Genomic DNA, 16,956 nt, shown 5'->3' on the forward strand with positions numbered 1-16,956 from the left:
GCTATACGTGTTTTTCTGTTTCTTTCACCCTGTAGAAGGGAAGAATCCTCCATTGTTTGACATCCCAATTGCACCCACGGATGCTTTTGCTGGGGATAGTGCTGACTTTGAATGTCACATATCAGGAACACAACCAATTAAGGTCACTTGGGCAAAAAATAACCAAGAGATACGGACTGGAGGAAAATACCAGATCAGTTATGTAGAAAACATAGCCCATTTGACAGTTCTGAATGCTGACAATGCAGACTCTGGAACGTATACATGCCATGCTAGCAATGAAGTTGGAAAGGACTCCTGCGCAGCTCAGCTTAGTATTAAAGGTATTGCCTGATTCACGTGTATGATGTGCACATTGAATTCCTTTATATCTGAAAGAAATAAGTCTTGTTGTGAGATAAATTGGAGACCATCTTCTGAATCTGTGGATTAGGAATGTGTATTTTAAAGGATTTATCAGGAGGGACCGAAAGATTTTTGAAGGAAGGTTTAGGGAGAATTGAGGAGTGGAGATAATGTTTTCTTTAATCTTATTTTCTTTGCAACTTTGCAGACTTTGCCATTCTAAATGATTAATACAAAATTCTGGTTTGTTTCTTGTTGCTTATACCTAAAGTCCGGATTTCTTTAAAAAAGGATTTTTTTCATAACTAATAAAACTCCACATCTATTTACACAGTGCGGTGTTTTGCTGTTCTAAGAGTGGTGTCCCCTGTGTACTTTTTGTAAATAATAGAGCCCCTTTTAAAATGTAAGCAGTTTTTAAAACAACATAGCGTCATAAATGTATTTCTTGAAAAGTCTTTTTTTATTTTAACATTTATTTTTAGAATGTAAAGAGTATGTTAATTTCTTTCAGAACGAAAAATTCCACCTAGTTTTACAAAGAAATTATCTGAAACGGTAGAAGAAACTGAAGGGAACACCCTTAAACTTGAGGGCCGTGTTTCTGGTTCTCAGCCTCTGACCGTTGCTTGGTATAAAAACAATCAAGAGATCTATCAGAGTCCCAGTTGTGAAATATCTTTCCTGAATAACACCATACTTCTGCAAATTAAGAGCGCAGGGCAGGCGGATGCTGGCTTATATACCTGCAAAGTGTCCAATGAAGCAGGAAGTGTATTGTGTACTTCTTCCGTTGTTATTAAAGGTTAGTTAATTTCATGTTTTGCCTCACTGTGGTGTTAGGTTTTTGTTTTTTTTTATCAGCATGTTAGCTGTCAATATACGTCTTCCATAGCTAATCAAATATTTCTCACTGAGTCTTATTTTTAGGCCATATATAATGGTGTGTGAACAATATTAAATTCAGTACAGCATACACAATGAGATAACGGCAGCTACTTCTCCTTTAGATACTCAGGGAGAACTCATGAACTTCAATGTGAGTTCTGTATCTCAGGAGAGAATTGAGCACAATATATCTATTACTTTCTACTAATTAGAATGCCGTACTAATATTCTTGCAGATTTCTACATTTCGTTTATCGAACGGTTTTATACAAACCTTGCTGCTTTCAATACGTATTCATAGCAAATAACCCAACGCTGTGCATGTTATGCGTGGCTAGATCTCGACAATAAGCCATTAATTTTCCTACCAATTTAACAAGTTGAGAACCGTACCGGTAATATTTGCTCACTAAAGTGTGACAGAGTTTTACAGGACAACATCAGCATTTTTCAAAAACAGCTGAAAACTCTTTAGCTACTAATGCAAGAGTCACATAATTATTTTTTATTTTATATTATTGTATTTTATTACTTTTTGCATACTATCCTTTGGGATCTATTCTTGCTTCTATTACATACATTATTCTGATTAACCATATGTCTGTGGAAGTCGATACCCTTAATAGGCATTCCTAGCATATTACATAATATGCTTAGAACGTATTTTGTTAATTATTTATCATAATCTAGCTCTTAGCAGGTCTAGTGCAAACACATTGTCTACTTCATTTCATATCTTTCTCTTTCTTTAGCATTTGTTTTTCTCTTCTCTTTAGCCTACTGTAATATGACATGTGTCATACGTTAAAGTAGTAGTAAATACTACATTATTCGTAAAAATGGATTGAGCCCCTACGCTCCACGTTATTTTATCTTTTATATTATGCCTATGGCGTGCTCTTCTTGACCCAAGACTTGCATTTAACACACAGCAGAGATTTGAAGCATTTGACGCTTGTTTCTTTTTACCTACATTAATGTCAATACATTTGCTCTTTTGCCTTTTCCACCAATCGCATCGTTTCTGTCCCTCACTCTTGCTGACGTGGGCAACCAGGATGGATCGAGACTGGAGTTGAAACCCAAAAGCAAGAAATTAATTTAATGTTATGGGTTCAAGTCAGACTAAATGTTGCTTTAAGATTTGTGATGATGATGACCGATGATGTAAACAGTGGCATCTGGTGTGAACTATGAATGAAGATTGTAAAAACAGAACCGGTTGAATCTTTAGCGATATAAAAATGTGACGTCCCATAATATCCATCAAATCTCTACTCAATTTCTTTTCATGGAGTCGCAGTTTTGCTACGCAAGATGTGCAGCTTTTCCTTCACTGTTGGAAGGATCAGAACAAAACCATCTCTATCTAAATTTGCACAGCTGGGGCAGTGTGCTGTGGTAGCATAGGGTTTAGCGGTAATTGCTTTGATAGTATATTGCGTATTATATCTTTTAAAAGCTGTTTAAACAATTTTTGCAGAATGGCAGTTGTGCTTTAATTTTAATTCTCTTTAAGAAGGATGCAAATATAACTACTGCGTTGAGAGAAGATAGCATACTTATAGATTTCTTCGTGCATGCTTGTGAAAAAGTACTCTTTTAATACTATTTTTATTTTCCCAAACTGTGTACAATTAGTATTCCCGGAAACCAGACTTGTATGTATCAACATACATTGCTGATCATTGTTTGCTATAGATGTAACATTCTTGTTAGAGTTAAGACTTTATTGATCTATTGCGTCTCTCTCTTATAATCATGATACATGTTTCTGTACTAAATATTTTCCTGTTCTGTTCTCTCGACTTTACAAGCAGATTTAACCTATTAGACTGTTTTTCTTTTCTTTCAGAACCAGCAGTCATTTTAGAGAAGCCAGAACCGATGTCAGTTACGGCTGGGGATTCATTTACATTAGAGTGCACAGTGGGTGGAACACCAGAACTTATTACAAAGTGGTTTAAGGATGGAAGAGAACTACAGAGTGGCCGCAAATATCAAATCACCTTTTCCAACAAAGTAGCTACGTTGAAAGTTCTTTCTGCGGAGGCGGGAGACAGGGGACTGTACACATTTGAAGTGAAAAACGAAGCTGGTGAAAGTAGCTGTACATCCTCGGTTGATGTTTCAGGTTAGCTGGCTAGTACCTTAGTTGTCATTTAGTGCTGTCTTTTCTTAAAATTTAATTAAAAACAAACCAACCCGTGGTTTTGTCGCCTTTTTCTACGCAGATCGCATTGTCCCTCCTTTTTTCACAAGGAAGTTAAAGGAAACATGCGGGGTGCTGGGTTCCTCAGCGCTGCTGGAGTGCAAAGTTTCTGGATCACCACCCATTTCAGTTGCCTGGTTCCAAGATGGAAATGAGATTGTTAGTGGAGACAAATATGAAGTCTCATTTTCAGACGATGTTTGTGGTTTGAAACTGAATGCATTGGACTCATCAGATACCGGACCTTACACCTGTGCCGCGGCAAATGCCGCTGGCTCTGATGAATGCAGCGCCTTTTTGATTGTCCAAGGTCAGTAAAAGAGGGCCAAGGTGCCTTAGGCAAAATGCTTCCTCCATTTGCTGCTATTTCTTCCTTGGCAATTTTCAGCGCGCCTATAAATCTTCAGCCAAACTCTGATTTGGTTTTCATCTTCAAACGTAACGATCACACTAATTTGTGTATGTGTCTTAACTTCTTTATGTATGTCTAGAACCACCCTCATTTGCGAAGACACCCGATCCCGTGGAAGTTCTACCTGGGATGAGTGTAACATTCACGAGTCTCATAAAAGGAACGGCCCCGTTCAAAGTTAACTGGTTTAGAGGCATCAGAGAACTTGTGTCAGATAGTACCTGCAACATCTCTTTGGAGGATACAGTTGCAGAACTGGAATTGTATGAAGTAGAACCACTCCACAGTGGAGATTACACCTGTCGAGTCACTAATGACGCTGGCAGCGTGTCTTGTACCGCTCATCTTTTTGTGAAAGGTGTGTTTTGACTGTTGTTATTGATAGAGTTTATTTATTTGTGTATGTGTTTGTGTGTACGCACACATATTCGTGAACATCTTGTTACTTCTTCTATTTGACTTTTTCCTTCCTATTTGTTGCTATAGAGCCAGCAACATTTGTGAAAAAATTAAGTGATTCCCGTGTAGAGCAAGGGAAATCCATGCTTCTGGAAAGCACATACAAAGGAACTCCTCCTATTTCAGTAACATGGAAGAAGAATGGCTTCCACATAACACAGTCCCCGAGATGTAGTATGACAACTACCGAAAAATCGGGCATGCTGGAAATTCTTAACAGTACAAAAGACGATGAAGGGGTATACACTTGCGAGGTTGCCAATGATGCCGGAGCAGATATTTGCCAAGCTCAAATATCAATCCTAGGTGTGTTGTTATCTCCGATTCCTTAACCACTCTTGTAATAATAATGGTCAGTGTAAGATTTGCTCTCTTTTCTGTGATGCTGATTGCGATCATTTGTGCTTTAGAACCGCCTTATTTTGTTACACACTTGGAACGTGTAGAGGTGACAGTCGGGAAGTCCGCATCTTTTCAGTGCCAAATTGCTGGGACGCCGGAAATCAAAGTCTCCTGGTACAAAGAAGATACAAAACTAAAATCGACCCCTACTTATAAAATGTACTTCAAAAATAATGTGGCCGCGCTAACTTTCAGCCGTGTGGAGAGCAGTGACCTTGGAGAATACGTCTGCAAAGCAGAAAACAGTGTTGGCTTTGCTTCTTCCACAGCTCTGCTCACTATTAAAGGTGATGGTTTCATTTCAAATATTTCAGTAATGACTCTTTATAGTAACAGGCTTATCGTAAATGCAAATTGTCTGCAGGTTGGCAGGATGCCTTATTTCCTACTTATTTTCTTGCAGACCGTAAGTTTCCACCGACCTTTGCAAAGAAACTAAAAGACATTCAGGAGACTGTTGGTTCCCCCGTTACCTTTGATTGTCGCATAAATGGCTCGGAACCTATTCAGCTGTCATGGCATAAGGATGGGGTGCTATTACACGATGATGATAACATGCAAACAACATTCTTAAATAACGTAGCAACTCTTCAGATCTTGCAGACCGACATGGCTCACTGTGGCCAATACTCGTGCTCAGCTCACAATGCTCTTGGGACTGCTTCTTCCAGTGCCAAGCTCCTCCTCACAGGTTGGTAGCTGCTAAATCTTGTCCCGGTCATTGGCTTTAAACAAACAGAAGACACTGCGTTGTTGTGGAATGCCAAACGGTCTGATTGCGTGGCGGTGAAGCAGCAACTGTGAGAGTTATGTTGTTTCTTTCTATTTTAGAGCGTCTGAGACCTCCTGTCTTTGACGTGAAACCAGAACCCATTGAGGTTGCTCTTGGAGCAAGTGGTTCCTTTAAATGCCACGTCACCGGATCAGCGCCACTAAAAGTCACTTGGGCAAAAGATAACAGAGATATCCGTCCTGGGGGCAACTACAAGATCACCCTGGTGGAAAACACAGCCAGCTTGACAGTTCTAAAAGTAGGCAAAGGAGACTCCGGACTATACACTTGTTCTGCGAGCAACAATGCTGGAAAGGATTCTTGCGCAGCGCAGCTAAGTGTGAAAGGTATTTAAGAACGCAATGCTTTGTCGTCTTCTTGCCAAGCGTTTTACCTTGTCAGAGACACAAAACAATGCCGAGCTTCTTCTTTTATCTTCGAAACGGCGCAAAACTGAAAGCGTTCAATCTACCTGGTGAGACAGAGCAAACACATTGTGCAGGATTTTGACAGCAGAATTTTTCACCCTGTTGTTTATTTTAGGATTGACTCATATTGCATCTTGATAGCTGACGCGATTGCTGAGCAAAACCCTTTAACCTCCTAAATGCAAATTTTCCTCACCCACACCAAGAGTCTATTAGAATATGAACATTTGAGAAGCTGACAGTAGTCTGGGGGACAAACATTTTTTTCCCACCCGCACGCTGCTCATAGTATAGTACGTGGATTCTTCAACCTACGTATCTCTACATTTATGATCGGACTAATCTACCCTGGTGTAAACTACCGGTATATTAGGAATTTTCACCATTGCGATTTCCTTCGTGTGGGCAGGGCCTTTGGGTTTATAACAGTTGTTCTGGCTCTGTAATTCCTATTGATCCTTTAACAGGATGAGTGTAGGCTAAGCCTCTTAAAAAAGTGGGCCAGCATTAACATGTACTTATTTGTAGGGTTGATAATTAATTGCAGTTAACTGAAGCGATTAACACATGAGAAATTAACTTGTTTTTTTTAAAAATAGCCCTGATTAATGGCAGTTTTAGCCGCACTGTTAAACAATAATAGAATACCAGCTTAAATTTATTATAAATATTGTGGATGTTTTTCTACATTTTCATATATACTGATTTCAATTAAAACCATAGGCGTGCACAGCACATTTCATTAGTGTGTGCACCCAGGGAGCCCTGCCCTAGCCCCGCCCCCATCCACTCCCTCCTACTTCCCACCCCCTGACTGCCCCCTTCAGAACGTCCAACCCCTCCTGCTCCTTGTCCCCTGACTACCCCCTCCTGGGACCCCTAGCCCTAACTGCCCCGCAGGACTCCACCCCCTATCTAAGCCTCCCTGCTGCTTGTCCTCTGACTGCCCCCCAGGACCCTACCCCCCTACCTGTCCCCTGACTGCCCCGACCCTTATCCACACCTCCGCCCCCAGACAGACCCCTGGGACTCCCACGCCTATCCAACCGCCCCGACAGGAACCCCAGAACTCCCAACCCATACCACCCCCCTGCTTCCTGCCTGCCCCAACCCCTCTCCATACCCCTGCCTCCTGACAGGCCCCCCCCCCAGAACTCCCAACTCATCCAACCACCCCCCCCCAGCTCCTTGTCCCCTGACCACCCCCTCCAGAGACTCCTCACCCTAACTTCCCCACCCAGGACCCTCCTTGCTCCCTGTCCCCTGACTGCCCTGACCCCTATCCACCCCCCACCCCCTGACAGACCCCGGGACTCCCATGCCCCATCCAACCCCCCCTGCTCCCTGACTGCCCCCTCCAGAGACCCCCCCACCCTTAACCACCCCCCCGGGATCCCACCCCCATCCAGCCCACCCTGCTCCATGTCCCCTGACTGCCCCCACCCCTTATCCAACCCCACCCAGACCCAGACCCCTTACTACAAGGCTCCTAGCAGCATGTTTGGCTCCGTGCAGAGCCAGACACGCTGTCCCGCAGGAGCGGGCAGCCCTGCCCCTTTGAATGCTGCGTGCGCAGCACTATGGCTCCGGATGAGCAGGGAGCATGTCTGCCTCCCCACGGAGCCAAACACTGCCCCACGGGAGCATGCAGCCCCGACCCCCAGAGTGCTGCGTGCGCAGCAGCATGGCTCCAGGGGATGGGGGGAAGATGGGGGAGGAGCTGGCGACTTGCTGTGCTCGGCTGGGCACTCCGGCCAAGGAGCGTGGACCCTGCAGCTTGTCACGCCGTGAAAGTGGGGCCATTTTCCCACCCCTGCATTAGGGTGTGCCTGGGCACACCCGGCACACCCTGTGTGCATGTCTATGATTACAACACAGAATGCAAAGTGTGCAGTGCTCACTTTATATTATTTTTATTACAAATATTTGCACTGTAAAAAAGATAAAATAAATAGTATTTTTCAATTCACCTCTTAGAACAGGGGTTCTCAAACTGGGGGTTTTGACCCTTCAGGGGGTCATGAGATTATTACATGGGGGGTCACAACCTGTCAGCCTCTACCCCCAAACTCTGCAATGCTTCCAGCATTTATAACAGTGTTAAATACAAAAAAGTGTTTTTAATTTATAAGGGGGGGTCGCACTTATAGGTTTGCTGTATGAAAGGGGTCACCAATACAAAAGTTTGAGAAATACTGTCTCAGGCTAGGTCTACACTGGGGGGGATCAACTTAATACGCGAATAGCATAGCTGAAGTCGGCGTATCTTAGGTCAATTTACCTGGCCATGAGGACGTCGGCGAGTCAACCGCTGCCGCTCCCCCATTGACTCCACTTCCACCTCTCGCCACGGTGGAGTTCCAGAGTTGACGGCAGAGCGATCGGGGATCAATTTTATCACGTCTACACTAGACGCGATAAATCAATCCCCAATAGATCGATCACTACCTGCCGATCCGGCGGGTAGTGTAGACGTACCCTTAGAAGTAATGTAGTGCTATCTCTTTATTGTGAAAGTCCACCTCTACAAATGTAGAATTATTTTTTTCACATAACTGCACTCAAAAACAAAACTATGTAAAACTTCAGAGCCTACAAATCCACTCAGTCCTACATCTTGTTTGGCCAATCACTAAGACAAACAAGTTTGTTTACAGTTAAGGGAGATAATGCTGCCTGCTTCTTATTTACAATGTCACATGAAAGTGGGAACAGGTGTTCACATGGCCCTGTTGTAGCCGGAGTTGCAAGGTATTTACATGCCGCATGTGCTAAACATTGGTAAATGTAAAAAGCTTAAACACAGACTTTATACATAGCAAACATCCTTTTGCCCAAAAGGTCGATCAGGAAACAGACTTTAGCCATATACATATATTCTAGGACTAAGCTACACAGCATACACATACACACCAGGTATCTATACACTAAATTATATATTATATATATATAACTCTCTTCCATACATATAACATGGACAGAATTCAATATACATTTCTAACATGGTCAAGGTCACAAATCAGCTGAAATCTAGTATGGAAACTTCCAAAGAGCAAATTTCAGCTGTAAGTTTGGCATTTTAAGACGCTGTCACCCACAGTAAGAGTTGAATATTTCAGTGACTCATGTCAATATATATATAGTTTTGTGTGCAGTAGCTATGTGAAAATCTGGGCACATGATATATAAACTATTGAATTGTAGTGAGGGTAATTCTTATATCTAAATGCTTTTGTAAGTTATATATATGGCAATTTAGTAAACAATAATCTTTCTGCAAAATAAATGTCCGAATCTTTGCAAGGAACTTGGGAAATCATTCTACATGTAATACAGACCATTGGCAAAGACATACAAAGAAACTCCCCTGCTTTTGTTTGTTATGTATGCTGTGTGTTCGTTTCTGTCATGCTGCCACCAGATATATCACCGGCTAGTGTAAATTCATGTTTTGTAGATATTTCTACTCTTGCCCCACCACCCAAAAAAGTGTACACTGTCGGTTAGATTTTCATTTTAAAGACTCTGCAGTTTAGTGAATCATCTTGTTTACTCTTGTCCTTTGGTTTCATAGAACCACCAAGGTTTAGTAAGAAGCTAGACTCCTCTAGAGTTGTGAAACAGCACGATTCCACTACATATGAATGCAAAATAGGCGGGTCTCCAGAAATCAAAGTCACCTGGTACAAAGACGAAGCTGAAATCCACGATAGCGAAAAATACAGAATGTCCTTTGTTGACGCCGTGGCAGTCATTGAAATGCACAATCTCAGTGTGGAAGACAGTGGAGACTACACTTGTGAAGCTCGCAATGCAGCGGGCACTGCAAACACCAGTACTTCGTTGAAAGTGAAAGGTCAGAACCCCACTCCTCCCTTTTTTGTCGGTTCCTCCTTTTAATCTGCTGTGGAAGGTTAATAAATCTTCTCTTCAGTCAGATAGGATAGTGCTGCCTTCTGAGAACTCAGGGTACGGATTTTACCAGGGTGCTATGAAATGGGAGCCATCTCTTATTGTGACTCGTGTCTTTCCTCTTCCATATCAGTCCAATATAGTGATATAATTTACTGTTTAAACGTTCCTTTTTCTGTTATGTCCCCAACTGAATTAACAGAAACTCAAATTTCTTCTTTTCATAGAACCCCCTGTTTTCAGCAAGAAACCCCATCCAGTTGAGACTTTGAAAGGTTCAGATGTCCACCTTGAGTGTGAGCTTCGGGGCACTCCTCCGTTCCAAATTTCATGGTATAAGGACAAAAGAGAAATTAAAAGTAGCAAGAAGTACAAAATCATGTCCGAGAACTACCTTGCTAGTATTCACATCCTTAGCCTGGGTGACACAGACGTCGGCGAATATCACTGTAAGGCCGTAAATGATGTAGGAAGTGACACTTGCATTTCCTCTATAACGCTAAGAGGTTTGTTTAATGATTTACACATCATTTATTCCTAGCATCGTGTCATTCTCGTCACTCTCTTCGGGCACTCTCCTTGCGGTTTTAACATGACGTATCTTCTCTTCACCAGCACCACCAATTTTTGTGAAGAAGCTCAGTGATTTCACTGCTGTAGTTGGGGACCCAGTTGAGCTGCAGGCCACAGTAGAAGGATCCCAGCCCATTTCTGTTCTGTGGCTGAAAGACAAAGGGGAAATCGTTAGAGAAAGTGAAAATCTTTGGATTTCCTATTCAGAAAATGTTGCAACTCTACGGATTGGAAAAGCAGAACCAGCCAGTGCTGGAAAATACATCTGTCAGATCAAAAATGACGCTGGAGTTCAGGAGTGCTTTGCCACTCTGTCAGTTCTAGGTTGGTAACAAGGAAACAAAACAATATAAAATGATATTTTAACCTCACTTAACAAAGTGATTGCATCTCCTGTCCTGTCATCAAATATGGCTGTGATTTGCATCTCATTTCAGAACCTGCAGTCATTATAGAGAAGCCTGGCCCAATGAAAGTCACCTCTGGAGACTCTTGTACTCTAGAATGCACAGTGGACGGCACACCGGAGCTTACCACTAGGTGGTTTAAGAATGGAAAAGAGCTGTCTACTAATCAGAAATACAAAATTAGCTTCTCCAATAAAGTGTCTGGGCTTAAGATCCTCAATGCAAAAGTAGAAGACAGTGGAGAGTATACTTTTGAGGTGAAAAACAGTGTTGGTCAAAGCAGGTGCACAGCTTCAGTGCGTGTTTCAGGTTAGTTGATTAACTTGTGAATTATCTTTGATTCTTACCATTTCTTTAAAAGGCGTTACACAACACGCTGCTTCCTTCAGTATCACGTCAGGCTGCTGCCACTTTGGGAAGACTCACTGCTAATGTGACCTAAGGCACTCTATGTGGGTCTGCTAGTGTTGTGGAGATCATGGAGGGAGGAAGTAGGTTGAAGCCTTCATCACATTTTTCACCTGTCACAAAGATGAGGCTGTTGCTTGGGGTCAGTCTCATCAATTGAGTCTGCACGTCCCAGATGGTGCAATACTGTTCTTCTCCTTATGAGGAATTATTGAAAAAATAAAAGGAGAAAGGTGACCCTCAGAAGCGGTGAGTTGACAACTCATTCTTATCTTCTCTCAGTACCTCAGGCCTCAATGGGTCAAATTGTAGGCCTGCTTTGGATTCTCCCAGGCAAACGTAGGTGTGCCAAAGGAAAGTGCAGTGTTTCTGCTAACTGACTGGGAACCATCAACCTGTTGTAATATTTATAGCTGTGTTTCATCCTATACAGATCGCATTTTACCTCCTTCTTTCACGAGAAAACTGAAAGAAGCCAGTGGTCTCTTGAGTTCGCATGTTGTCCTGGATTGCAAAGTGTCTGGGTCACCACCTATTTCTGTTTCCTGGTTCCATGATGGACATGAGATCACTAGTGGAGACAAGTATCAGACAACTCTCACAGACAATACTTGCACTTTGAAAGTGAACACATTAGAGGAATTTGATATGGGAACTTACTCATGCACAGCTACTAATATAGCTGGATCGGATGAATGCAGTGCATATTTGACTGTTAGAGGTTAGTATCTAGAACAAGGCAGAGCTTCCAGATATAAACTACTTTCTTTGTGGATTGCTTACATTTTTGGGTCTGTTTATATGAGTCTAATCGCCTGTGTTTCGTATGGGAATATTTTACTCTTCATCAAAGTGCACTTGTCTTTTTTGTGTGTCTTTAGAACCTCCTTCTTTTGTGAAGAAACCTGATCCTCTGCAAGTTTTATCTGGGGAAAATATAACCTTTACTAGTATTCTACAAGGCACCTCTCCACTGGATGTTAAATGGTTTAGAGGTAGCGTTGAACTAGTACCAGGACATAGATGCAACATCTCCTTGGAAAATTCAGTTGCAGAACTGGAGCTGTTTGATGTACAGCCACTCCAAAGTGGAGACTACACCTGTCTGGTCACTAATGAGGCTGGCAAAGTTTCTTGCACAACACAGCTCTTTGTAAAAGGTTTGTCCGGCTTGAAATTTCACACGTTCCTCTAAAAAAATCTCTTGGTGTCAACTTTTAACTTTTATCTTTGTATTGTTCACTGTAGAACCAGCCAAATTTGTGAAAAAACTGAATAATCTCAATGTGGAGAAAGGAAAACCATTAATTCTGGAATGCACGTATTCTGGTACCCCTCCGATTGCGGTCTTGTGGAAGAAAAATGGAGTTGAAGTAGCTCATTCTGCCAAATGCAGCATCACTACCACAGAAACCTCTGCCATACTGGAAGTTCCCAGTAGTAAAGTAGAAGATCAGGGACAGTATACTTGCCACATTGAGAATGATTCTGGGCAAGATAATTGTCACTCTGCAGTCTCAGTATTAGGTGTGTCCTCATTCCACAAGGGATCTTTTTTATAGTAATAGTCATGATATTTAAATTTTGGAATTAATCATGTGTCTTTTTTCTTTAGAACCACCTTATTTTGTTACACGCTTGGAACCCGTTCAGGTGACAGTTGGGGATTCTGCATCATTACAATGCCAAGTTGCTGGCACACCAGAAATTATTGTATCATGGTACAAAGGAGATACAAAACTAAGAGCAACTCCTACCTCTAAAATGTACTTTAAGAACAATGTTGCCACTTTGGTTTTCAGCCAGGTGGATAGCGGTGATAGTGGGGAGTATATCTGCAAAGCAGAAAACAGTGTTGGAGAGGCTTCTTCGTCAGCTTTGCTTTCTGCTCAAGGTGAATTAATCATGTTTACACATTTAAAAGGTTGCATAACTAAAGGGTTGTTTTTTTCAGTAAAGAAAAGTGTCTTCTTAGGAACATTACGTTCCTCTAACTGACCAACCCTGTCTAAAATCCCCTCAGCATTGATTACCTTCCACCAGTGAAAGTCTGCTAGAAATTAATTCCTAATGCCAATCTTTAGTTAACCAGCGCTCTCTCTAAGTGATACAGGCTTCTGATTCTCCCCCTTCAGAATAGGGCATTGAATGTAGTTATTCTTCCAACTCTTCCCAATGCAGAAAGTGTGAGATTATAAATTAAATGTTATGGCAAATTTCTATCCCCATGTATAATTTTGTAACCACATTGATTGGTAGTCCACATCCTGGCAGAGCTCTCCCTTAACACCAGCCTCCAAGCTAAATGATCTAACAAATAATCTCCTTCATTCTTTGTGGGCCTCTTATTTTTTTTTATTATGTAAGTTGGTTGAAAATAATGACTGGATCGTCCAGTGTATCTTCTTGTAAATCTGCCCAATCTATACCACAATATAGTGTCTTCTTAGGCAGTGCTTATTGGAGAATTCACCAAAACTAGATAACTTCCCAAAATTTTTGTTGTTCAATACTTTCCTTGCAGAGCGTAAACTTCCTCCTTCATTCACACGAACTTTGAGAGACATTCATGAAACTGTTGGCTTACCAGTTACATTTGATTGTGGCATAACTGGCTCAGAACCTATTGAAGTATCCTGGTCTAAAGACAGCGTACATATCCGAGATAGCTACAATGTGCAAACCTCCTTCTTAAATAACGTAGCCACTCTCCAGTTTTTGCAGACTGACAAGAGCCTTGCTGGGCAATACACTTGTACAGCTTCCAATGCTATTGGAACTGCTTCTTCCAGTGCCAGCCTCGTGCTTACAGGTTGGTTGGTTATTAAATAATTTCCCTTTAACATCAGCAGGTCATTTTAAAATTTCCATCTCAACTTAAAACAATAGGTGCAACATTTATTTAACAATATGCTTTAAACTAATTGAGCTTTTAAAAGCTATACGTGTTTTTCTGTTTCTTTCACCCTGTAGAAGGGAAGAATCCTCCATTGTTTGACATCCCAATTGCACCCACGGATGCTTTTGCTGGGGATAGTGCTGACTTTGAATGTCACATATCAGGAACACAACCAATTAAGGTCACTTGGGCAAAAAATAACCAAGAGATACAGACTGGAGGAAAATACCAGATCAGTTATGTAGAAAACATAGCCCATTTGACAGTTCTGAATGCTGACAATGCAGACTCTGGAACCTATACATGCCATGCTAGCAATGAAGTTGGAAAGGACTCTTGCACAGCTCAGCTCAGTATTAAAGGTATTGCCTGATTCAGGTGTATGATGTGCACATTGAATTCCTTTATATCTGAAAGAAATAAGTCTTGTTGCTATATAATTTGGAGACCATCTTTTCAATATATGCATTAGAAAATGTGTATTGAAATCTCTGTCAGGAGAGATCTAAAGGTATTAGAAGGAATGTGAGGGTTGACTTGAGGAGTGGAGATAATGTTTTCGTCAATCTTCTTCTCTTTAAAACTTTACAGACTTTGTCATCTTAAACGGTTTATAGAAAATTCTAGTTTGTTCCTTGTTTATACATAAATTGTTCATTTATTAAAGGCATTTTTCTTAAAAGCAGTATAAGATAAGTGATATTTTAATTACTTTGTAAGTGGTAAAACTCTACATCCATTTAAACAGTGTCATGTTTTGCTGTTCTAAGAGTGCTACTCTCTGTGTACTTTTTGTAAAAAAGAGAATCCTGTTTAATGGTATGCAAACAGTTTTTAACAACATATAGTCATAAAAGGTATTTCTTGAAAAGAATTCTACTGAATATTTTATCTTAAACTTTAATTTTACAATTTAAGGAATATGTTCATTTCTTTCAGCACGAAAAATTCCACCTAGTTTTACAAAGAAACTATCTGAAACAGTAGAAGAAACAGAAGGGAACATCCTTAAACTTGAGGGCCGTGTTTCTGGTTCTCAGCCTCTGACCGTTGCTTGGTATAAAAACAATCAAGAGATCTATCAGAGTCCTAATTGTGAAATATCATTCCTAAACAACAACATACTTCTGCAAATTAAGAGCGCAGGGCAGGCTGATGCTGGCTTATATACCTGCAAAGTGTCCAATGAAGCAGGAAGTGTATTGTGTACTTCTTCCGTTGTTATTAAAGGTTAGTTAATTTCATGTTTTGCCTCTCTGTGGAGTTAGTTTTCTTTATCAACGTGTTAGCTGGCAAGATACGTCTTCCAAAGCTAATTGAATAATTCTTTCTAGGAGTCTTATGTTTAGGCCCTGTTTAATTGTTTTTAAACAATATTAAATTCAGTACAGCGTATCAATGAGATAATGGCAGCTACTTCTCCTTTAGATACTCAGGCAGAACTCTCATGAGCTTCAATGTGAGTTCTGTATCTCAGGATAGAATTGAGCACAATATGTCTATTTCTTTCGACTTAAAACGTGGTACTAATAATATAATATAAAATAGTGATGATTTCCTGCAGACTTCTTCATTTCCTTTATTAAACAGTATTACACAAAACTTGCTACTATCAATACATATTAGTAGCAAATAATAACCCGAGGCTGTTCATGCTATGAATGGCTAGATCTTTACAGTAAGCCATAAATTTTTCTGGCAATTATACAAATTTGATACCACACTCAGAATATTTGTTTACTAAAGTGTGACACATTTTTCCAGGACAATGTCAGCATTTTTCAAAAATAGCTGAAAACATTTAGCTACTAATACAAGAGTTAGTCTTTGTTTTCTCTATACTGTCCTTTGGGATCTATTCTTGCTTATCTTGTATGCATAATTCCGATTAATTATATGTCTGTGGAAGTCCATGTCCTTATTATACATTCCTAGCATTTTACTTCATATGCTTAGAACGTATTTTTTTAAAAATAATTTATTTAGCTTTTAGCAAACCTAGTGAAAATACATTCCCTACTTCATTGCACATCTTTCTCTGTGTTGGGCACTTGTTTTTCTTTTCTCTTTTCCATACTGTAATTTGATGTGTGTCCTATGTTAAAATAATAATAATGACTAGATTACTCATAAAAATGAAGTTTTTAACAATGAAAAAAAGTTCTGGCCAAATCTTTAGTGGTATAAATATATGATGTCCCATTATATCCATCAAATATCTACTCGTCCTTTCACGTAGTGTCAGTTTTGCTATGCAAGTTGTGTAGCTTTTCCTTTTATTGTTGGAAGGATCAGAACAAATCTATCTATATCTACATTTGTACAGTGAGAGAAGTTTGCTGTGGTAGCTTGGAACTGAGCAGTAATTGTTGTTGCAGTATAGACTCATAGAAATTGAGGGCTGGAAGGGACCTTGAGAAGTCATCAATTCTAGCACACTGTGCTGTAGCAGGGACAGGTAAATCTTGACCATCCCTGACAGGTATTTGTTCAATCTGTTCTTAAAAATCTCCAATGATGGAGATTCCACAACTTCTCTTAGAAGCCTATTCCAGAGCTTACCTACCCTTATGGTTAGAAAGTTTCTCCTAATATCTACCCTAAATATTCATTGCTGCAGATTAAGCCCATTACTTCTTGTTCTACCCTCAGTGGACATGGAGAACAATTGATCACTGTCCTCTTTTTAACAGCTCTGAGCATATTTGAAGACTACTATCAGGTTCTTCCTCAGTCTTCTTTTTCAAGACTAAACTTGCCCATTTAAAAAAAAAATTCCTCATAGGTCAAGTTTTCTAAACCTTTTATTATTTTTGTTGCTGTCATCCCACTCTCTCCA

General features: G+C 40.5%; 1 protein-coding gene across 1 annotated transcript in view; it reads left to right on the forward strand.

Moving 5' to 3' along the window:
• TTN (titin) overlaps positions 1–16,956 on the forward strand; it is a 310,422-nt gene that overhangs the window by 96,198 nt on the left and 197,268 nt on the right. Inside the window, exons 98-117 of the mRNA XM_054044429.1 lie at positions 36–323; positions 860–1,150; positions 3,089–3,367; positions 3,468–3,755; positions 3,937–4,215; positions 4,344–4,622; positions 4,727–5,005; positions 5,122–5,409; positions 5,550–5,837; positions 9,493–9,774; positions 10,058–10,336; positions 10,446–10,727; positions 10,841–11,119; positions 11,652–11,939; positions 12,100–12,378; positions 12,467–12,745; positions 12,834–13,112; positions 13,743–14,030; positions 14,192–14,479; positions 15,057–15,347. Coding sequence (XP_053900404.1) covers positions 36–323; positions 860–1,150; positions 3,089–3,367; positions 3,468–3,755; positions 3,937–4,215; positions 4,344–4,622; positions 4,727–5,005; positions 5,122–5,409; positions 5,550–5,837; positions 9,493–9,774; positions 10,058–10,336; positions 10,446–10,727; positions 10,841–11,119; positions 11,652–11,939; positions 12,100–12,378; positions 12,467–12,745; positions 12,834–13,112; positions 13,743–14,030; positions 14,192–14,479; positions 15,057–15,347 — 5,673 coding nt within the window. The remainder of the gene's footprint in view (positions 1–35; positions 324–859; positions 1,151–3,088; positions 3,368–3,467; positions 3,756–3,936; positions 4,216–4,343; positions 4,623–4,726; positions 5,006–5,121; positions 5,410–5,549; positions 5,838–9,492; positions 9,775–10,057; positions 10,337–10,445; positions 10,728–10,840; positions 11,120–11,651; positions 11,940–12,099; positions 12,379–12,466; positions 12,746–12,833; positions 13,113–13,742; positions 14,031–14,191; positions 14,480–15,056; positions 15,348–16,956) is intronic.

The sequence above is a fragment of the Malaclemys terrapin genome, chromosome 11 (assembly GCF_027887155.1).
Source record: "Malaclemys terrapin pileata isolate rMalTer1 chromosome 11, rMalTer1.hap1, whole genome shotgun sequence".
NCBI lineage: Eukaryota > Metazoa > Chordata > Testudines > Emydidae > Malaclemys > Malaclemys terrapin.